This window comes from Danio aesculapii, chromosome 1 (assembly GCF_903798145.1).
Source record: "Danio aesculapii chromosome 1, fDanAes4.1, whole genome shotgun sequence".
Classification (NCBI taxonomy): domain Eukaryota; kingdom Metazoa; phylum Chordata; class Actinopteri; order Cypriniformes; family Danionidae; genus Danio; species Danio aesculapii.
Window position 1 is genome coordinate 33,215,965 of NC_079435.1, and position 23,656 is coordinate 33,239,620.

At 38.3% G+C, this 23,656-nt stretch overlaps 1 protein-coding gene across 2 annotated transcripts in view; it reads right to left on the reverse strand.

Moving 5' to 3' along the window:
• Positions 1–23,656, reverse strand: part of pspc1 (paraspeckle component 1) — a 45,654-nt gene that overhangs the window by 14,581 nt on the left and 7,417 nt on the right. For both annotated transcript variants that reach the window (XM_056458991.1, XM_056458982.1), the window contains exons 2-6: positions 17,510–17,811; positions 17,321–17,416; positions 17,009–17,205; positions 16,652–16,736; positions 5,674–5,779 (exon numbers count right to left, since the gene is read on the reverse strand). In XM_056458991.1, coding sequence (XP_056314966.1) covers positions 5,674–5,779; positions 16,652–16,736; positions 17,009–17,205; positions 17,321–17,416; positions 17,510–17,811 — 786 coding nt within the window. The remainder of the gene's footprint in view (positions 1–5,673; positions 5,780–16,651; positions 16,737–17,008; positions 17,206–17,320; positions 17,417–17,509; positions 17,812–23,656) is intronic.

Consider the following 23,656-nt stretch of genomic DNA (forward strand, 5'->3'; position numbering starts at 1 on the left):
GGAGCCTGATCGAGACGGTTCGACACACCTGGCCGGCCACGCAGATCATCGTTTCTGGACCACTTTCTACCTACCGCTAAGGAAATGAAAGGTTCAGTAGACTTTTTGCTCTGAATGAATGGCTAGTAACATGGTGTAAAGAACAGAAGCTAGTCTTTGCCAATAACTGGAATCTTTTCTGTGTGTGTCCTAGGTTTTTCCGTATGGATGGGCTGCATTGCTGCTCCTGTTGGACAACATCTCCAGGATGCTTCGTTCTGTCTGACTAGTAAGTGAAAATTCACATTTTAGCCATATAGATTCTTGTTTGTCCCACTTAAATCACAGTAATGCTAATCTGGCTAACCCCATAGAGACTATGTCTGTTCTTCATATTATTAGATCAAGAAATAAACTTACTGTGTGCTCTAGAAAAAATCTATTAAGAATCAAACCAGAAAAACTGCAAAAAAGTGAACACACAAATTTTTTAAAGCTTGGTCATTCTAACATCAGGTCACTAGCACCTAAAGCACTTATCATAAATAAAATAATAACAGACAATAACCCTCATGCACTCTGGTCTCAACCGAAACCTGCCTGAAACAAAATGACTATTTGGTTTAAATGAAGTAACTCCTTCAGGATTCTTATATAAGCATGAGGCTTGTCAAACTGGTCATAGTGGTGGAGTTGCATCAATCTTTAGTGATTTCCTTATGTTAATCGGAGAAACTGAGAAAGTTTCTGATTTCTTAAACAGTAGGGCTCGCGTTTACAGATTTACTACAATCACTTGATATAAAGCAAAATGTTGTTGGTCTAACCCATCGCTTAAAGCATACATTAGATCTAATTTTGTCTCATGGAATTGAGGTAATTGATGTAGACATTACATCACAAAGTGATATAACAGACCACTACATCTTACTATATTAGCTGTGTTTACCTGAATTTAGCAGATCTGCACAGATATATCACCCTGGTAGAACTATCGTCCCATCCACTAAAGATGAATTTACAAATAACTTACCTGATCTTTCTCTATTTCAAAATGCACCCTCAATTGCAGTAACCAGCAGTATGGATGCTATCTTTACTAACACACTAAATACTGTGGCACCCATCAAATTAAAAAAAGGCTAGAGAGACTAAAAGTACATCATGATATAACAGTCATACTCGTGCTCCCGTGAGGGGACGAGGGAAGATGGCATTTATCACTCCCAATGGCCACTACGAGTATCTGCTAATGCCCTATGGATTAGCTAATGCCCCCTGTCTTCCAGGATATCAGGTGCTTTAGCAGTTCCTGTAAAAAACGGTCATTGTCTATATTGATATTAAATTTTTTCCTTAATCTACTCGCTTAACATCACCACCATGTTGCAGAGGTCCTCACCCAGCTCAGTGATTGATAAACACAGAGTAAAGATGGACAAGGAAAAGGTCCCCTGGCCCCAACCTACTAAAGTAAAGAAGCTCCAGAGATTTATAGGGTTTAGGAACTGTTTTTAGAAAACTATAGAACCATTCCCAGTCATCTTACCAGTCTCCTCAGAGGAAAATCAAGTCTCTCACCTGGAACGAAGCCACTTGAATCGCCTTCCAAACTTGAAAAACGCCCCTCTCCTGGTACATACAGAGTTCCAGTTCCTCCCCAATAATCAGCGTACCTAACTAATTTATTCTGTACATACATCTCTGGGCACTGGTCCCCCAGTGGCCGATGAAACCCTCTATCTGCTCAAAGATCACTTCTGAAGGCTGGAAATGGCACAGGGCGCGAGAAGGTTCTTGCAGGGGTGCTGCGATGTTCAATCATGTATTTCGATACTATGAATTACCTAAAATTATAATTTTAAATAGAGGCCACCAGTTTATCTCTCATGCCTAGATGTGACTTCAGGATAACATCCTCAAATAAACAAACAGACTGAAAGAAAGATCCAGTAGATGGGGCAATTCCTCCGAACCTTCTGCCACAGCCACCAGAACTCCTGCAACCAATTCCTAGGCTGGGCCAAGTATGCTCAGAACTCACTTTGCCAACCCACTACTGGACTCACACCCTTCCAAAGCATACTCTGTTACCAGCCTCTTCTATTTCCCAGTTTCAGAAAACTACCTGACGTCTCTGAAGTTGTCTATTGGTTCCGGGAGAGTAAGGGGGTGTGGGACAATCATCTTAAAAGGGCCATAAGAAGACACAAAACTTCAGCAGATCTTCTTTGTTCTCGAACCCTAGAGTTCACAGTTTGCCAAAACATTCGGCTGCATGAAGGATATGCATCCAGCCATATAAGAAGTGGAATCCCCGGTACGTTGGCCCCTTCACCATATCGTCGTCACCTCCCACCTGAGAACAGAATTCACTCCACTTTTCACATTTCTCTCCTCAAACCTTTTCACTCACCTGTTCAAATTTCCACAGAACCTGGTCCCAAGGAGGAACCCCCTCCCCCTGTCATCATCGAAGAAGGTAATATATAGTTAGGTCCATAAATATTGGGACATAGACAATTCTAACAGTTTTGACTCTATACACCAACACAATGGATTTAAAAAGAAACAAACAAGATGTGCATTAACTACAGAGTGTCAGCTTTACTTTGAGGGTATTTAGATCCAAATCAGGTGAACAGTGAAGCCATTACAACAGTTGCATATGGTGCCTTCCAAGACCAGGTTCATAACCCACACAAGCAACCAGGAGCACCCTGCCCTAAATTCCTAATTAGCCACACACCTGACAATCATCACAGTCATTATCACTCCACTATAAAACCACAGCTCACAGAGTGTCCGGCCTTGTCAGTTGTACCAGAAAGGATTAGATTAGATTCAACTTTATTGTCATTACACATGTACATGTACATGTACAAGTACAAGGCAACGAAATGCAGTTTCGGTCTAACAAGCAGTGCAATAGCAGCAAGTGCAGGATATAGGTATATATTGAATTCTATCTTAGTTGTCAATTTACTTACTCTCAATTTACTTTCCTGACTCCTGTGATTTCCTGTGTCTTCGTGTCTCCTGGTTACTTGTCAGGTCATCATCCCGTTCACTGTGTATGGTATCCGTTTCCAGTCTCCAAGTCTAAAACAGTCAGGTACCCAGTTCATGTTAATCTACAATTCACATCTGGACTATCTGCTTCAAAAAGACCAACCTGCTTTTTGAATCTGCCATCCTGTAAATAAACTGTTTATCACTTACCTGCATCCCGTCCTTTCTGTGACAATAATGTGCAACTTTTGTAAAGCTGCACTGGAACTCTGAAAAAAGTACTAAACAATTAAACCTGAATAGAAATCATGACCTTATCATGACAGTTAACCTAACTGTCAACTCTAGCACAAAGAAATGCCAATATTAGGCACTCTGAAAAACAGTTTGAGAAGAACTTGCGTAAATTTACGTCAATACATTAAAATGCTTATTATCATTACATTAAAATGCTTATGATCATTAGTTGCATGAAAAAGAAAAAAAAAATGTAGATTTATCAGTATGTTTTGAGGTTGTTTATATTCTATGTAGTGTGTTTATATTCTACTACACTTTTAATGCTGCCACTTCATTGGTGTTTTACTGTAATAATCTGGATATTCTGTAAATTAACTAAAATAAGTATGTTAGTGTGAGAAATCCATAAAATAACAGCGTTCATTGCAAAACCTTTAGAACTCTGTTGAACATGTTTGATAAAAAAAAACTATGAAAAGCAAATCTGTACAATAAGCGGTTTTATAATGTTACTTCATTGCACATGTTTGATCATAATCTAAGAAAAGTCTGTAAAATAAGTTTTAAACTGTAAGATAATAATAAAAAGAAAAAAGTTTTTTTACAGTGTTGTCACTAGCTTTTTTTAATCCAATTAGCATTCCTGCATCATGAAAAGTTTTTTAAACTACAATGCGTTGATCTCTAGTTACACTTTGTAAATAAATAAAGCTGCCTGAAGATACTCCAAAGTCACCTGATATTTTTTTCTAGACTTTGCTAAACTAATCCTGTAGCCAAGGGGCATCAAACGCAGTTCCTGGAGGACCGCAGCCCTGCACATATTAGTTCCAAACCTGCTCCAACAGACTTACCTGTAGGTTTCAAACAAGCCTGAAGGACTCAATTAGTTTGATCAGGTGTGTTTTATTAGGGTTGGAACTAAACTGTGCAGAGTTGCAGCCATTCAGTAACAGAGATTGACACTAGTGTTTAAAGAGCCCATATTATCACTGAAATAGGGTCATATGTAGGTTGTAAGGGTCTCCAACAACAGTCTAATATGCATGCAAGGTCAAAAAACACTTTTAATGGTCTTATAAATCTGCATTTATTTTTACCTAATTATCCCAGCGACTCCCATATGAATCGTTCAGCGATTCATTTGTTCCCAACCCCCTCCTCAGCGCGAAGCTAATCTGCGCTGATTGGACCAATGACAGCCTGCTGCGATTGGTCGACAGTGACAGGCTTCAGCGCGAGACAGAGTGAAATGCCCAGGCTAATCAACTATATAAAAGTAGTCACAGTGCATACACGCTTCATAGTGTAAGGCTTTTTTCACACACACACACACACACACACACACACACACACACACACACCACACACACAACCCTCCTCAGAAGAACTGGGGAGATCGACGCGAGTCCTAAGTCACACACTCTACCTGCTCTTCTCTCTCTCTCTCTCACACACACACACACAAAACGCTCCTCAGAAGAACTAGGGAGAGCGACGCGAGTCTCCTGTCTCCTAGCCCCTAGGCGTCACACACTCGACCTGCTCTTTTTCTCTCTCACCACACAACACAAACAAAACACACACATCACGCTCCTCCTCAGAACTAGGGAGATCGACACGAGTCTCCTGTCTCCTAGCTTACGATGGCCATAGCAACGACAAACGGCAGTGGAACGCGAGCTCACAAAAGCATTTAACGTTAAATCCGTAAACAAAGCGGCACGCGTCGCGTTTTCAACGTGGCTTACATGCGATAAGAGAATATAAAGAGTAACCGCGTGTACTGTACCAGGTTAACAAGTAACAAAACACAATAAATACATAATTTGCAAGCTAGAGTAAACGAGGCAACAATTTTAATCGCACTTACACTAGTGAATAAACCTCAACCACTGACTCTTCACAGTTTCATCTTTGGGTAGAGACTGTCAATATTATCCATCTGAGCACAGCGTGACTTCATTCGACCGGCGGCGTCTGTGTGTGTGTGTCTAGTGTTTTTTCTGTGTTAGTGGGCGGGGCCGCAGGTTTCAAATCTCCCTGCGCGCGTAACTACTGGCGAGGCTTGTGTTTCGTAGCTGCGTCATCGCGAAACACCTAATGACTCGTTATCAAGACGACTCGTTTGAAGCACTATGAGTCTACTCTTTTATAGATGAATCAATAATTTTAAACACTGTACACTTACAGATTTAAGCCTTAGCTGGATATTTCACTTCACTTAGAGCTGTGTTACACACTACATGGAAGGGCATTTTCAAAAACCCATAATATTGGCTCTTTAAAGCCTGTTCTTTACCTGGAGCCTTACTGACACAGAGCAAGAAAAGTGGTCATTGTTTTATATGCTTTTATGAATGTACTGCTTGTCTTGAGGCCAAAACATTTGCAAAAATAAATCTTTTATATATCAGAATGAAACCTTTTTCTTGTACTCACACTCTCCATGAAACTGGACTTGAATCCATCTGGCTGGCGTCTTATGTCAAGCTGCTCTCTATGACGAATCATATCTTCCTCGCGTCTACGTCTTTCTTCCTCGTGCCTAAACATAAATAACTCAAATTCAGTTAAGCTGCAAATGCCAAAAATAATCAGCATTAGACACTTCAAAATGAAGTTTTTTTTTTATGCTCAACTATAACTAATATGAGTTCATATATGAACTTCTGAAACTATAGCAGAAATTTTTTTAACTATCTAAAGCAGAAAATAAAATAATTAGGAAGAACTGAAAAAGAGCTCATCAACAAATAGAGCATGACCAAATTTAAAAGGGATAGTTCACATAAAAGTGAAATTTCTGTCATCATTTACTCACCATTCAATTGTCACAAACCTGTTTTAGTTTCTTTCTTCTGTTGGACACCATTGCTACTTTCTACTATGGAGGTCAATGTTTACCGGTTACATATTTTTTACCCTTATAATTCTTTTTTTGTTTGAACCGGCACAGCAGTGCTTACAGGTTTTCTCTGAAAAAAGAAACACCATTTTGGAGAGACATTTTGATTGGCACAGACTTGTGCTTAAAAATAAGCAAGACCAGTAAGCAATCAAGCTAAACAGATACAAAAAAAAAGTTTTGTGGAAGTTGTAGATTGTAGCACTGTATTCTTATCTGTTTTATTCTATGGTTTCAATAGAGAATACTGGGAGCCTCCCTGTGCAAACTGGAACTCATACAACAGTAAGGACTGTACATCTATTAGTTTGTCAATATAGTACTCTTGATACAAAATGTCTCACATGTTTAGTTGCTAGCTAAATTAAAGAAATGTTTTTTTTTCCATTTTTTATTAAGCCATGTACTAGTTTTTATATTTTTTAATCTTTAGGTGCATCCCAAATCGCATACATGTGCACTATTCCATGCCGTGTTGTAGTATAAATAGTGTAAGTAGTGCGTTCACACTGAAAACTCTAAAAATTATAAGTGCACTTTAAATTAACGGATGATGGACTTATACACTCGTTGAAATGAAGTGACGAATGATGGACACTTCACACACTCAACAGTCGCTGCTTTGCTCATGTAGCAGAATAGGCGGAACTATCGGGCGCACATGTTGGATTATTTATTTTGGTTTATAAAAGCAAAATTCTCCTACGAGAGTGATTATAGCGCCTCCCGGTTTCACTGATTTGGCAACCATCAAACATCATCTGGGAAACGGTTTTAATTTCCGCTTGGTAAAAACAACATTAGTGTTCCATTTGGGACAACACTACATACATATACTATGCTGTTGAGTGTGTAATGGCTCGTTTCCACTGGCTGGTACAGTACAGTATGGTTCGGGTCGGTACGGGTCACCTTTATCAGGCTTGCGTTTCCACTACCAATGGTACCCTTTTGGTGGGCGTGGTGTATGACAAAAAGTTTCAGTCGCTCGAGAAAATGTCTACAGTAAAGCTGTACGGGTAGTTCACAAATCATATGAGAAGCTCTTCTCACAAAACAGATGCTTTATACATATACTTCTGTATAAATGTTTATTACTAACTTTCCTATGTACACGAGTTGATTATAACTGCAGATCAATGACAGTGCAAAATAGCCTACGGTAACATCTGTAATTATATAAAATAAATAAATAAATGCAACATATATGAACACATACAAACCCTTACAGTTTCCGATATATTACCAACTACAGAAGAACTACACACAGCATACATTAAGTCATTATTTAGGTTCAAAAACAACACAAAATATAGCCCACAGTCATTGTAAACCTCTCATTTGTGGCTTTAATCTACAGCAGCACATGTAGCCTCTGTTAGACAGTAATTCCGTCATTCTGAGTTCATAATAGTCCAAAAGGTGATAATAATAATAATAATAATAATAATAATAATTGTTAAACATGGTAGTTTGTTCACGTTTGCTGAAAAAATAATGTGCCCCTTTATTTCCGGCTTCTCCTTTTTCTGTTTTTCCGCAGGTCACTCTCACGTTTGTCAGTGTCTGACAGGATCGGGTTTCAAAAGGCACGTCAATAATCCAAGCGCACGTTATTATCATACGCTCAAGAAGTTTGTTATTTCAGAATTATACGCGCGGCGCAGCGCAAGCAGAAAGCGAACCGCTCGCGCTTCATACAAAAACTACGGGGCACAGGGTAAATCTGCTCTTATTCTTGGCTTTGTGGCTGTTCAACAAGACGAAGACAAGGGTTTGTTTGAGGTTGACCATAGCTCGTTATTATATTATATGTAATTCCACTGTAATCTCTTGGCTGTGTATTTTAAACAGGCGGGATTTTTGTTTTCATTCTGGCTTGTTGCGTAAGCAAATGACGTATCTCTGTAAACCAATAGCTTTTAGCTGCGCGTCTAGCTCCGCCTTTTGGTACCCTATCTCGTGTATGTGGTACCCTTTCGAAAGGGTGCCGAATAAGTGGTACGGTACGGTTCGGTTCAGTGCGCCTTTTGACAGTGGAACGGCCATAAAAGCGTACCAAACTGAAACCGTACCACTCAGTGAAAACGGGCCATAAGTGCATAATGTGCCATTTGGACGCAGCTTTTGTTTTTAAAATGTTTTGAACAGATTGACGTTGTCATGGGGTCAGACATTTAGTAATACAATACTTATAGGATACATTCATTTTTCTATGTATTACATGTGTTTTTTCACCAGCTAACTGAGAACTTGCCTGAGAACTGGTGAGCAACTCTCAATAGTTGTATAAGCATTCAGTCCATTTTAGTTTATTGGGATTACCTTAAAACAAATGGTTTAATCTGTCCTGGAGTGAACCAGCCCATCACAAATGTTTTTGTAAAACCTTGTTGGAAAAAACAATAAACAGCACATTCTGGTTGGTTATCTTTTTAAACATGGTAGTGAGCTGGTCCAGAGCAGGAGCCAGTTGCTCAGTACCAGCTGAAAACTAGCTCAACCCAATAAATTAAGGCAACCAGAGCTAGCAACACTTCACAAAAGACATTATAATTTGACATTATAATTTGAGGCCGATCACACCGAACGCAGATTTTTGTGCCGAGGGGTGCCATTTTTGAAGGGTTTACTAACGGCTGTGAGTGTTTTGTGCACTGCTTATGCGCCCTGTGTGCCTCACGTTTTAACCACCTGCGGCGCCTCACGTTTTGCCCTTGCGCGCTGTCAAAAAAAGTCAACTCTGAGCGGAAAAACCGTGTTACTTCACTCACGTCTTTTTCATTCCCCAATCAAATGGAAGCAGAGGTGGGGTTTTCTGTTGAGTGCGCCTGCAGTGTGTTGTACTGTCAAGACAACAACTGAGACTTTGAAGATGGAGGAGAGACTTGTGGTTGCCGTTTTGAGTTATCCGGAGCTATATGGCATCACAAATCATGAATATCACATATTAATAAATATTAAAATGATATTAATATCAACAGCAACACTCTCGCACAATACCCAGCTGATTCAGTCATTGCCTAGCGACATAAAAAGCACATCGCGCTTCTTTTTTTTCTTGTCAACATAAAGGGCAGTGTGGATTGGTGGAGCTGCGCATCTCTGGATTTGCTCTAAAAAGGGTTTGGGCTTTCAGTGTAACATTTACATTACACTGAACTGAACTTTATCTCTGAAAACTGGAGCGAAGCAGTTTCAATCTACTAGAAAGGCATCTGTGTTGCATCTGACTTTGTGCTGCTTTGACATCTTTGATCTACATTGTAAAAGCATCATAGAAATATGAATTGCGTTTGAACATGAATTCAGACATTGTTGCGCATTTTACACCAGAATTAGTAGTTTAAGTTTGGGGTTTTTTTAAGTCAGCTAATAGTTACTAATATTTATTTTTTCAGCATATGCAGTTCATTCATTTTCGTTGTCGCCGTAGTCCTTTATTAATCTGGGGTCACTACAGTGGAATGAACCGCCAACTTATCCAGCCTATGTTTTACCCAGCGAATGCCCTTCCAGCCGCAACCAATCACTGGAAAACATCCATAAACACTCATTCACACACATACTCTTACACTACAGTCAATTTTAGCATACCCAATTCACCTGTATTACATGTATTTGGACTTGTGGGGGAAACCTGAGCACCCGGAGGAAACCCACGCGAACACTTGGAGACCATGCAAACTCCACACAGAAATGCCACTGACCCGAGTCTCAAACCAGCGACCTTCTTTGCGGTGAGGCGAATGTGCTACCCCACTGCGCCACCACATCGCCAAAATGCAGTTCAGACAATTAAATTTGTATTGTACATGTCTAGTTATGTGCTTTTGTGCAATTTATTATTTATTTTTAATCTGTTGATTTTGAATTCTTAATGCAGTGGTTGTCAATTCCGGTCCTCGGGCCCCCTGCCCTGCACATTTGTATATCTTCCTGCTTAACACACCTGATTCAGAGCATCAACTCAATAACAGAGAGATCCATGAACTGATCCTTGTGTATAAGAGACTTGCAAAATGTGCAGCGTGGGACCGGAATTGAGAACCACTGGCTTAATGTAATGTTCACACATTTTCCTCAAGTGGCTTTGCATTCTTTGTTTTAAAAACGGAATATTTTGAAATTGTGTCTGGTTTAATGTCAGTAGTACTAAGTACAATTGTTTTGTTCTCCCAACAATATGCAGTTCAGACACTTAATTTAGTTTTGTACATATATCTTCATGTGCTTTGTCGTTTGAATGTTTCCTAAAATAAGATGATTTTTAATGTTCACACACTTTTCTTAAATGCTTTAAGCATCTCCACTATTTGGAATAAATAATGTTTATTTTGTTAATAGTTTTGTAATCGCGTTCTTTTTCATGTCAATAGTACTATGATAATATTCATTCATTCATTGATTTTCTTTTCGGTTTGGTCCCTTTATTAATCTGGGTTCGCTATAGTGGAATGAACCGCCAACTATCCAGCATATGTTTTAAGCAGCGGATGCCCTTCCAGCTGCAACCCATCACTGGGAACCACCCATACACTTCCATTCACACACATACACTATGGACAATTTAGCTTACCCAATTCATCTATAGCGCATGTCTTTGGAGTGTGAGGGAAACCAGAGTACCCGGAAACCCTACGCAAACACGGGGAGAACATGCAAACTCTACACAGAAATGCCAACTGACCCAGCCGAGGCTTGAACCAGCGACCTTCTTGCTATGAGGCGAGAGCACTACCCACTGTGCCACCGTGCTGCCCTTAAGATAATATTGAGAAAATTAAACATACAACATTTAGAACAAATGAAAAAGTTTACAGTTGTAAACTGACTCAGTGTTTCCCCAACCATTAATTTAGGAGGGCGCCCCACCCTCCCAAAGGGTTTCCCCGCCCCCCTTGAAGTCAAGTTAATGTTAAATAGCGCCAGATCACAACTTTTAATAAACAATCTAAATAGCTAAATATGTAATATCTTATTTACACAACAGCATGTCATTTGTCTCTACATGGTCCCGCGATTACAAATTTCTGCTCTCTGAATCGCGGATGGTGAAGTTTACACAGCCACTCTCAGCTGTATGGGAATGAGAGTGCACGCGCCACACCTGACAGGACCAAAGAAGCACGTGCACTCCTGTATATTATGCATGTTTATTGGAGCAACTCGCGTGAGTGATGCTCTTTGTTGCAAGCGCAACCGTTGTATTTTAGTGTTTTAAGCTAGTGTGGCGCGAGCAGAGTGATTGCCGCTATCTAGTGTCTCATCCAAACCTCTCCCGGTAGCTCCGCGAGTCTCCTGCAAATTTATACGGGTTCCGTGATCCCCAAAATGGGTTAAAATACCCCCGGAAATCTTGGCAAGGCGAGTAAAAGTAAGAAAGAGACAGATCGCGAGAGGCACAGTGATGGTCTAAGCTTAAACATTTCAAAGTTTAAATGAATAGAGCAGTAAAGATATGGAAAGTGAAAATCCTTCTCTCTCCCTCTCTCTCTCTCATTGAGAGATCTGCTGTCTGCTGGAGACGAGCAAAATATTTGAAAGGTCTTGCATGTATTTAGGCCTTTTTACATATAAAAACTGAAAATTCTGTGTTTTTGACAATATTGCAAAAGTTAGTAAAAGCTATCTGGAATTATTAGATAAATAAAACATAATAATTTTAACATCAATATTTAATAATATAACTTCTTGTAATATACTTAATGCAATAAACAGTGTATAGGCCCATTTCTTTTTAGTAAAGAAGTATTAGATTTATAGGTGCGCATTTTAATTCTTATGCATCAAAAATACACTCCAAACTTGTTCTTGACTGAGACAAGTTGAACTCTTCTTTCATAATTTGCGATGTTTCCAGATTGCATTGTTTGTAATTTCATTCATTCATTCATTTTCTTTTGTTTGTGATTTTTCTAAACCAATGTTTATATCTGTGTTATATTATTGTCTGTGGCAGTTCATTCTGCAGTGGCAACCCCTGATAAATAAGTGACTAAGCCAGAGTAAAATGAATGGATGAATTATTTTCTGTAAAGCTGGCCATGACACATTCACACATAAATGGTTATAAGAGATGTGTTATTATATGCAGCATCCTTAATTTATTATCTTAGGTAAGGCAAGATCTTCTCTTAAGGTTTTATACTTGGAGGGAAAATGTGCATTATAAAGCTTGAAGCATGAGAATCGGTACTCAGTATCAGCTGATCACCATGACATGGATTCAGTACTCCGCATCGGCTGCAAAAATCCTAATCAGAGCATCCCTAGCTTTGACCCAACTTGGGTTTCAGAGCAACAATACTCCCCTTGGCTGTACAAGACTGATCTTAGTAATTAAGTCAGCAAATACACCTTTAGAAAAAGAAGTATACTTAAGTAAAGGTCAAGTATAAAAGTATACTTTAGTTAGTAAGTATATTTATATTAATATCTATCTCACAGAAGCCCAGAAAATACACTGCAATGACAAAAGCTGCACAATTTGTGGATAAAAAAGATCTAAAAATTATAATGTAAAATTTTAGCTTAACGCTTGTTCAGTTCAAATAATTGTTCAGTCATTTATTGCTGTCATTAAAAGAAACAAATTAACACCATGATGACTCCTCGAGTTAGTCTGAAGAGTCGCACCACGCCACACCCCCAATCCCCCGCCCAAAAAAACTGTAACAGGGCTCGAAAATAACCTTTTGTTTGGTAGCACAGGCGCTCCTAACTTTAAAAATTTAGGCGCACCAGCCAAAATCTAGTCACACCCACCAATTATGAGCACCGTTACAAGTTATTTAAACAGATTTATTGCATTTGAAATCAACACTAATCAAAACTAACAAGCAAAAAATTAAAATATTTGCATGCGTGAGGAAAATATGTCTCAACGAAATCCCATTATAACAATAAAATTTGCCACACAAGAGGAATTTGCCGCACATGCGGTGAACATTTTGCAGTGAAAACCGGTCGCACGTATCATTTTTACGTACTCGCACAAATGCTCCCATATATTTTTTTGGGGTCGCATAGATAAAATTTCAGGCGCATATGCGAACATAATGGTCGCAATTTCGAGCCCTGTGTAAACCTAGGGGAAACACTGTCTCTTAGTTTTTTTTTACAGTAATTAACAGTTTTAGACACTTTAATTGCGGAAACATGTTGTAAACTGATTTAATCGTTGTATACTGTAAATCTCAAATACATTAACTTACTGGCAGGTAAGATGACAGGTACAAATTTCAATACAATCATTCCAAAGTGTTTTGTCATCATCACACCTTTTTGCATGCTCTTAAAAAATGGTCACTAGTGATGGATACAATAAAAATGAACACTAGTAAAATCAATCCCTTTTTTCTGGCAATAGTACTTAGGTAAGAAATACAAAAAAATATTCTTTAAAGGATGATAAAAAAAATCTACTTTTGGAAGCTATTTAGACAGAACTATGTGTGAGTATAGTGTGTGCACAGTCATATTGGAGTGATATAAACACAAGTCTCTTTTTTTTAAATTTCCTGATCCAAATCAGGACTTGCAAAGATCTGTTTCAACTCTCTGTGATCAGCTGCACCTCAAAAACGACTTTATTTATAAGTTTAAAACATTTTTAACCTCATGTTTGTAATAAAATAAAGACAGTAAAATTGCTGTAATTTATCACCACAGCCGCATCGCGTCGGTACAATTAAAAAAAAAGACACTTCAATCCAGGATGTGGACATCAAATCAGGTTTATTTTGTACATCAACATAACGGATATCCATACAGCAGTGTATATTAACATGTATCCTGTCACATTTGCTGTACAAAAACAGTGCAAAGTTAAACGTGTGTGTGTGTGTATACTGCATACTGAAAAAATTCATACTGTGGTATTTCTCATTAACAGGAGATCTACTTCTTTAGTGTCTGTCACTGTGCTGTTTATCTGACATGAGACACAGCAGTGGGAGGAGACTCACATCAGAGCCATAGAGGGAGATATATAGTTTTGACGCACATCGGAATGGTGGGTGGAGTAAACCAGCTTATTTGCATTATAGGCAAAGGCATCAAAAACAGCTACAGTGTCCTCAGACCCCAAAATTTACATATTCAGAAAGGTATAATATATAATCTGATGTATTTTGAGCTGAAACTTTACAGACACATTCTGGAGAAACCAAAGACTTGTCTTAAATCTTAAACAGAGGTAAAATAGGTGCCCTTTAAATGATTCTTTCTTTTTCTCTTTGTTGTTTGATTTACACTAAAGATACAGCAGCAGGTACAATGGATATAATATATGTATCAGCTGTTTACAATCATTAAAGACAAAATCCTCCTTTTATGAGTTTATTCAACACACAAACATGTTTTGACATAATTTTAGATTTAGGGTGCTTTCACACCTAGACTTTTGTTTCGAAACCTGGTGCGTTTCCCCAGTTAGCGCGGTTCATTTGGCATATCGGTCCCAGATCGCCTAAATGAGGCCGTTTCAGCTCAATTGAACGAACTCTGGAGCAGATCGATTGTGGTGAGAAAGCAATACGATATGAACCAGGCTATATCACAGTGTATTATGGATATGTAAATATATACGGCTCTTAGAAAAGAAGGATGTCATTCCCACCGGTAAATGTGCGTCTCATGTCAAATACGAAAGTAAAAGCATGTTAACTAATAACGAGAGCTGTTTATCCATTAGGAAAATTGATCGAACTGCGGTCCTGGTTTATCTGTTATTTCTCTTTATAATGTAAAGCCTATAATGCATAATTTTAGCCAATGGCTATGTGTGAGAAAGTCTTACCTCTGATTTATATCTGGTGACGATGTCTGTTGGTGGACTTAAAAACTGTAGCTTCACTAGCAAGAACAGTTAAACAGACCATCTGGAGCGCAAGGATAAAGAGCAAGCCTCCCCCATTCAGCCTCTTTACTTTACTTCTTTACTTTCATGGAGTAAGGAAACGGTGGGACCTCATTTCACTGAAGACATCCAGTGGCCTACATATTTAATTTGGCAATTTCGTTTGTAAGCGCAAAGATTTTTCAAAACTACTTCTAAATTCAGTTTTCATTTCCAGCAAACAAATAAATGAACAATAACAAAGTGTGGTCTACAAAACTGAGTTATATCCAAACACACTTCCTATTCCTATGCGTCATATGGTGATGCAAATGTCTCCAAAACCTGGCAGGTGGACAAATCTAAACTTGTTTTTATTAAAACAATGTAAATATGCATATAATACATACTACTACTACTAATTAATAATAATAACTTAATAATAATAATAACAACATTCTACAAATGCAAACTGTCATGAAAAATTGACTACAACAGAGCCGGATTACAAAGCCCCCTAAGGTGAAGAATGCATGAAGGTAGTAGTTTTTATATTCATGAAGAAAATAATTTTTTAAAACTTGGGCATTTTAATAGTTAATTATTTTTTCATATGTAAAGATATTAGTCTATTGCAGTACATCCTGTCTGTATTAAGCAATGTGTAAGCATTTTGAACTCGCATAGGCGCATAACTTACACGCTCTTTAAATTACAAAAACTCTGCATCAGTGACTTTAAACCAGCTTTTTGTTGGTCAATGGCACAGTCTATCTCAGTTGCCTCAAATAACAATGCGCAAACAACGCCTTAACACACCTCCTTTTCAGACCAGCACACCCATGTGTCCACAAAGTGGCGCAAATGGGTTTGCTATGTAATCAACATGGCGAAAACATGAAAATAAAACCTACACTCGTATGAAAATAGCAACAAATCATGCCCTACACAGCCTGAGCCTTATTGCGTCGGGTGTATGATAGGGCCCATTGTGTTCAATGGGATAAAAAGCTGTTTTTTGAGAACATATTTTTGGAGCAGTAATCACAATACCATGAAACAGTGATATTTTTATCCAAGCTTGTCATACCATCAGAATCTTATACTGGCCCATGCCTACTGTATACTCATTCTGAGATCAACAAACTCGCATATCTAAAACATGAGTGATATCCATGGCATCCTGAAATTTTCCCTCTACTCTGAAATGCTGAATACTGTTAGCACAACAAGCAGCCATCAGTCTCTGCTATTTACCCTCTTTATGAGGGTAGTGCAGACAAGCTCAGCGTAAAGTATTATGGCTCCAAAAAAGCATATAATACAATAATAACATCATACAATAATATTTGTGTGCATGTCAACATAGTCAACTTTGCATTTGTTAGCAAATTATCTGCATCCCTGAAGTTATTAAAAGCTCATTATCATCAACTGTTTCTAAAATTGATAGCAACAGTCATTTTAGGACAATCTGAGGCCTCTTCACAACTTCTAATTTAGGAGTTAGTTTCACTGCTAAGTTACCATTAGTTTAGATTTTCTCCCAAATCGATGAGTTAGGAGCTTATTTGGCCTTTACATGCTTTTTAAATCAATAGAGTAATCCTAACTTTCTGTCCATGCCTTCTGCAGGGAAGGGCTCTTCCGAGGAAGATAAAGAAGCATACCTCAACTCAATCTGCTTGCGTTTTTGTAGCTCCTGATTCCTGAGCTCCTCTAAGCGCCGTAGTTCCTCTTGACGTCTCATGAGATCTATTGATTTAAGTCAACAAATATTTCAATTGACTAATTTAAGAATATCAGCACTACATTCTCTAAATAAGTACATGCGACCGCACACTTACTATGGGATATCACTGTCCCTGCATACTCATCTCTTTTGTTTTCATCACAGTAATAACATAATAGAAAAATCCTAACTGCCTTTAAAAGTAATTAACATTATTTTGAATTACTCAAGTATTTCCTTCATAATATTGCAGTGAACAAAATAAACTGGCTGATGTTCTAAACCGGCACTATACCTTGTCGCATCATCATTAGTTGATGTTCTTGTTTGGCAGCCTCCATTTCAGCCTCCAATTTCTCTTTTGCTTCTTGTATGTTCCGTTCCACTTGTTCCCTCTGCTGTTTCTCCATCTCATCAAGTGCTTTCCAGCGAGAGGAGTACTCAAACTCGAAGGTGCCTGGCTCTGCAAAGTGTGGCTGATGCTCCCTTTCCCTGTATTGGTTCATTTATGTTTTTTAGTTTAAAAATGTACAAAAACCTTTTTCACCCTTTAGATATATTTGAAGCATAATGGAATACAAGTAGTGTCAATGATTTGAAGACATACTTGTGATATTGTGCAGATTTTTGTAACAGCTTTTCTGGTAGCCCATCTTCATCATCATATTGGTCTGTTGGTTCAAGAATGACTGGACGAGGGGACCTGATGACAAAAAAATAAATACAAATTCATGTAAAAAATAAAAATAAAAAAACATAAATAAATAAATGAACCTTTAAAAAGAAAAGTTATTACGTGGTTAGTAAAAGGGCCCCATCTGCACAATGGTCCAAGGCCTTCCTGGCAGCAGGTTTATTTGCAAACTCCACAATCCCCTTGCCTGTGGGCCGGCCTCGATCATCAACTATCACAATTGCCCGCTCAACTGGGCCAAATTGTGAGAAGGCCTGTTCAAGGAGCTCATTGGACACTACTGGAGAAAGGTTTCTAACTGTAAGTGCAGCCCCATGAGTTGCAAAACGAATACGAATGGGTCTGTTTCCAAGTACTGTTCCATCCAACTCAGCTTTAGCAATCTCTGCTAATGTTCTTGTTTCCTGAATAATAATAAAAAAATTGACAATTTTAAATATGGTTACGTAAACACTGGAAACTATTTACAAATACATATAGCCAGACTTATTCAGATTTCTCAATGACAAGTAACTAGTAAATAAATTGCATTTTACGAATGTACAAATCCACATATACAGGGGTTGGACATAAAACTGAAATACTGGTTAATTTATGGTTTATTTTGATTGTACATTCAGAGTAATAGCACAGTTTTGCTTAAAATATTGCAATGCACACAACATTATGGATGACATATCAGTCAAAAGACAGAGTTCAAAAGAGGACAAATTGTTGGTGAGCGTCCTGCTGTCACATCTGTGACCACAACGTATCAAGTAGAGCTGTTGTGATAACTGCAATATTGCAATACCGCGCTATTGTCAAGCCAACCGCAAAGGAAAGAGAATAACTGCAAAACCCGCATCATCCTCACCTGCCATCATGAACTGTTTAATAATAAAATATGTCCACTGATCTGTGCTATAAATGCAATTTCTGTATGATTCAAAAGATCTTAATCATTTTAATCACCAAAATCGTTGTATTTTGCATATATCATGTTTAATTACAGCATAGGAAGCGAGGTGAGGCAGCACGCAGCTGTGCCTCAGTCAGACTGTGCAATCCCTTGCCAACTGGGTTGAGTGGGTGCTTTTTGCTCATTCAGAGTATGCTACCAATGCAGGGCTTGACGCTTACTTTTTTCAGAAGGAGCACATGCGCTGCTAAGTTGAAAAATTTAGGAGCACATTAAAGAATTTTAGGAGCACAGTGAAAATGTATAAAATAAATTGTGTTTTGCCTAATAAATGTACGAGGAGATCTTTAATAGCAAAGCAGTTTCATTTATTTGAATACAATAGGTTTTATTTTACTGTAACAACAGCTTAAATAGTATTTAATAATTATTAATAATTTAATCAGTATGACGGTAGCGGTCCACAGCAGGACCGGGATCAAATTGCTCTAACGAAGGCCTCTTGAAACTGATCTGAATCAAGTCTTCAGTGGTGGACATGCCTAAACAGCTTCTTGTTGAACTTTTGATTCAGTTTCAAGCTGAAAAATATCTTTCACACTGGGCAGCAGAAATAGGGAGTTATTGTTATAAGTTATTGTTACGTTAATAAAAATGTGCAGTATCACATATCGTACAAACATTCACATGACCAGAGCGAATTTAATCTGTGTTTGTATCATAAGAAGATTATGGCTGTATCAGTGGTCAAAAACAAAACATATATTATTATAATAATTCACAATATTTGTTTTAATACTGGTTACATCAAAAGTTCTGATTGTGATGTTTTCTCAAAAATATTGCTGAGGTGCAAGACAGAACATGTTATTCTGTCAAAATGATCAAAAAGTAAAGTGAATGACAAAGATGCAAGGATTCAAGTATACCTTAATCTCTTGATAGATATTAAACCTTAAACTCTGTTTTCATAAGATAGACAATGCATCAAAGACAGCCATATTGTAGTTGAGTGCAAGAAATTGAATGTGTTCAGTGCTTCCCACAAATCTGAAATCGCGGTGGCTAGATTGAAACACACATTTTCCTCATCGCATATTAAATAATGTGACTTTCAAGAATATTTCTTTTTAGCAGAATTTATTTTATTTGCCTAATATATTACACAGTTCAAACCCTAAGTAATACCATCCTTTCTATTCAACTTTAATGGCTCTCAGCAACAGAATTATTTCGCATTCTGTTATTATTATTATTTATTTTTCTTATAACTGACAAATATTAAAAAAGTTTAGCATTTAACACCTTTTACATGACACCGTTTCTATTCAGTGTGTTTAAGCAAAAAAAAAAAAAAAAACTGTTGAAATAAAAAATAAGAAATCTCTTATTTCACTCTTAGAGTCATGTCCATCACTGAAAGGTAAAATCTGCTCTAGGCTTGGTGCTGCTGAGAGATTGTGTCGCACCGGCCAAAGTTTGCGTATAAAGTCATGCAACAATGCATTCATTTAACGATAAGAATTCCAAACATTTTAGGAGATTTAGAAAACCCAGCCCAATGCATTTTGAAATTCCAAATAAAGGACATGTCCGGGAAAAAGTGGATGTATTGTCACCCTAAATAATGAGCTGGTCAGTCTATTTACTAAAAGGCTTATTTTTTCCGCGTGTCCTTGCGCTCTTCTCAAAGCTACTTACGCCCCATTCACATGGGGCGTCAGCTTCAATGCTTCTCATTCACTTTGAATGGGTGACGTCAGGCGTTGCCGAACTACATTGTGGATCCGTCGGCGCCGCTTCAGTGGTGTTGCTCGATACAGATGTTAGGACTTGCTCAACTTTTCAATCACCGACGGAAGCGTCAGCCAATCAGATCGCTGTATGCAAATACACCAGCTCAGACAGTGGCCTATTGCTGACTAATTTCATTGGCTGACGCTGCTATGACGATCGCATCAGCCCCAACTTCAGACACCCTCTGTCAAGCATTGACGCTGAAGCTCCGTGTGAATGGGGCGTTAACGTTAACATTGTCAGAACAGGTACAGTTTTGTGTCCAGCGCGTCTCTATGGAGAGAGATTAGACTCAATAATAATTCACGCAAAAGACACGATGTACACATGCGTAGCCAAATTCACGTACGTAAAATATTTATTTATACTTACAAAAACAATTCACATGCACAAAATAAAAATACATTTTCATAAAATACGTTTCACAAATGCAAAACACCATTTGCAAATATATAAGAGTGTACAAAAAGTTTTGAATGTTTAAAATTCACGAGTTCATCCTGAATGAGAATGTGCAAATCCTCTCTCACGTACGACTCACCCTGAATACGAGTGTGTGCATTTTGACACTTTCCTGCCAGAAACAGGCAACTCGTACCTCTCAGCCAATCAGATGAGAGCTGTACTCGATGTCAACCACTCTGCGCTCCTTTTGCGCAGTCTGTTCCTCTAACCAACATGGCGGATACTCCTGTAAGTCAATACTGTTTCCTACTAGTTTGTGTATACACTTTTTATAGTAGAGTGTATTTTCAGTAACTCAATAGAAAAGTGCTTGTGTTAAGTCTATGCTAATTTAAGTGTATAGTAATAAATGTGCAAAGCATCTTGTATTAGCCGCCATGTTGTAATTTGAACAAACCTTGTTGTTTAAATTATGTTAGGGATGAACTAATTTGATTCTTGAGGTTTGTTGTCCCAAGAACAACAAGTGCCTTTAGCACCAAAGTTGCCCATACTTGAACTTGATAAATAAAATGTTTTTTAAATATATTTTGTATAAATTGACATGGTGTAAGTTACATGATTATGTAATGAAATGCATCTTTTTTATATATAATTTAGGTGTCTCTCCTGCAATACATTATGCAACGACTCTAAACAAGACAGCCACAAGACAGCCACTAAACACAGATTATATACAGTTTATTTGTAGACAGGAAATGGTGCATATCAGTGCTCTTCACCTGTCATGCTAAATAGAGGAGTATTCTTCTTCTTAGAGGATCATCTCCGTTAATTAAGTCAGACTGCGCAAATGGTGCGCACAGTGAAGCGCTTCGGTCATTCCCGCGTTCTCAGGGAGTTGTGATTGGTTGAACAGTAAGCTCACATCTTATTGGCTACAGGGCACGAGTGACTCACGTGGGAGGTGTGTGCTGACAGGAAAGTCTCAAAAATGCACACACTCGTATTCAGCATGAGTCGTACGTGAGAGAGGATTTGCACATTCTCATTCAGGATGAACTCGTGAATTTTAAACATTCAAAACTTTTTGTACACTTATATATTTGCAAATGGTGTTTTGCATTTGTGAAACGTATTTCATGAAAATGTATTTTTATTTTGTGCATGTGAATTGTTTTTGTAAGTATAAATAAATATTTTACGTACGTGAATTTGGCTACGCATGTGTACATCGTGTCTTTTGCGTGAATTATTATTGAGTCTAATCTCTCTCCATACGTCTCTCTGGGCCTGCGTAACACGTGAGTCTGTTGGGGAAGGGTTTTCAGTTTCTCGCGATCACAAAACCGGGCCACGTGTGTGTGGAAAGCGCTGATGTTGAATTGTGTCTCACACTTGGTGCGGCTTGATAGGCCATGACCTAATTGTAAACATTTTCTATGAGCCTCGCACACTGTGCAGCTCCGCCACCATTCAGTGCCTTGCGTTACTTAGCAAGGTATACAAAACAACGTATGTAAAGACCGTTTTACTTACTTTTCAGACCCCCCTAACTACAAATTTTCAAAAAAGCTGCGGGTGATGCCGCCAGCCCCTCCCCCGCCGCAAAGCACTGATAGGCTGCCCAGTCCTCGTACATCGGTCTCTCCCACCTGCAGCCTTAGAGCAGATCACTCCTCTGCGTACCGATGGCAAAAGATTTAACACCCGCAGTGTGAAGGTATTTTCCTTGTACAAACCGGTCTGCTTATTTTTTTTAACAGTTTAATTTGACCGTTTATTCTTTTCTTGTTCACAACCACAGACATTTTAATGACAGTTTGGGAACTTGTCTGAGTTTATTACATCTGAGAAATTACTGCAAATTCACTACACATCTATACTGATATACTGTATTCAAACAGCAATAAATTTAGTTAAATTTACCCTTCGCTAAGCCACACCCAAAAACCGCCACCCACCAATCATGGCTTAGCAACTGTAGCTACGCGCAGGGGCTCTGTCAAGCTTTCGAGCCAGGGAAACAGGCTTAAGCGTTGTGCATATGGATTGTGCAAATCTGACAAACGGTATCTTTAAAGTTTGGACAGGGTGGTGGAATTTCTCCCCTTTTCAAAACTTAAACCCCAAAAGGAGAAATGCCAGCATGGATCAAGCTTTGTGAGGGGCACTAAAGGAGTGGAGTTAAGTTGGTTTTGTTTTTGATATTCACATTCAGTGATAGAACCGAAGCTACAAACATTTGAAATTGCATATCAACAGAACAAAACCGTGACGTGATCACAAACTGAGCATTTGCGATCAATATACTTTATTTCTTCCTCTTAACTGCAGATTAGAATAGAAACTGGATAAAGAGCACACAAACACACTGAGAGTTATAGCTACTGTACATTGTTAAGAGTCAATGATGGTAATATTCAGCACAAATCCAGCAGTTTCCACACACACAGCTGTTTGACACTATTCTTTGCACCTACTGAGTCAGTGAAGGACCACAGACACCTGCATCGTGAAATGCAGAGATTTTTTTCTTCCATTCAATGTGCGGTATGAAATTCCATTAAAACAACACTCTTCCAGCAGTTCAGTTGCATCCACTATCTCGTTTGTCACAGGGGCATGCATCAAATGTTCCCGAATGAAAATGAAAGTGCCAAACTGCAGTTGAAGTCAACAAATTTATAATGAAACACCCGAAATTACACGAAACTCCAGGGGAAACGTGGATAGCATGGTGACCCAATGAGGTTTATCGAATTATAAGCTATAACATGTAAAACAGGATCATGAAAGGAACATTCAAAAAGCAACTCATGTAAATGGCTAAATCTTATTATAGTCTTATTTAGACTAAGGCAAATAATTCAATTACTGATGTCCATGTAAACGTAGTCAGTGTCATGGATTGTCCTCAATTATCATCTGGAAAGACCAGGTGATGTCATTCTCAAAGGTTTTAAATGCCCAGTTTCATCTGACCTTGCCCTTAAAAACCAGCAACATGGGTTCTTCTAAGCAGTTGAAAATTTTTGTAGAAAACTGAAAATAGTTGATGCTCACAAAGCAGGAGAAGACAGAACAGCTCCCAGAATTGTAAGAAAAGCAAGTCAAAACCACGTTTGAACGCACAATCCCTCCAG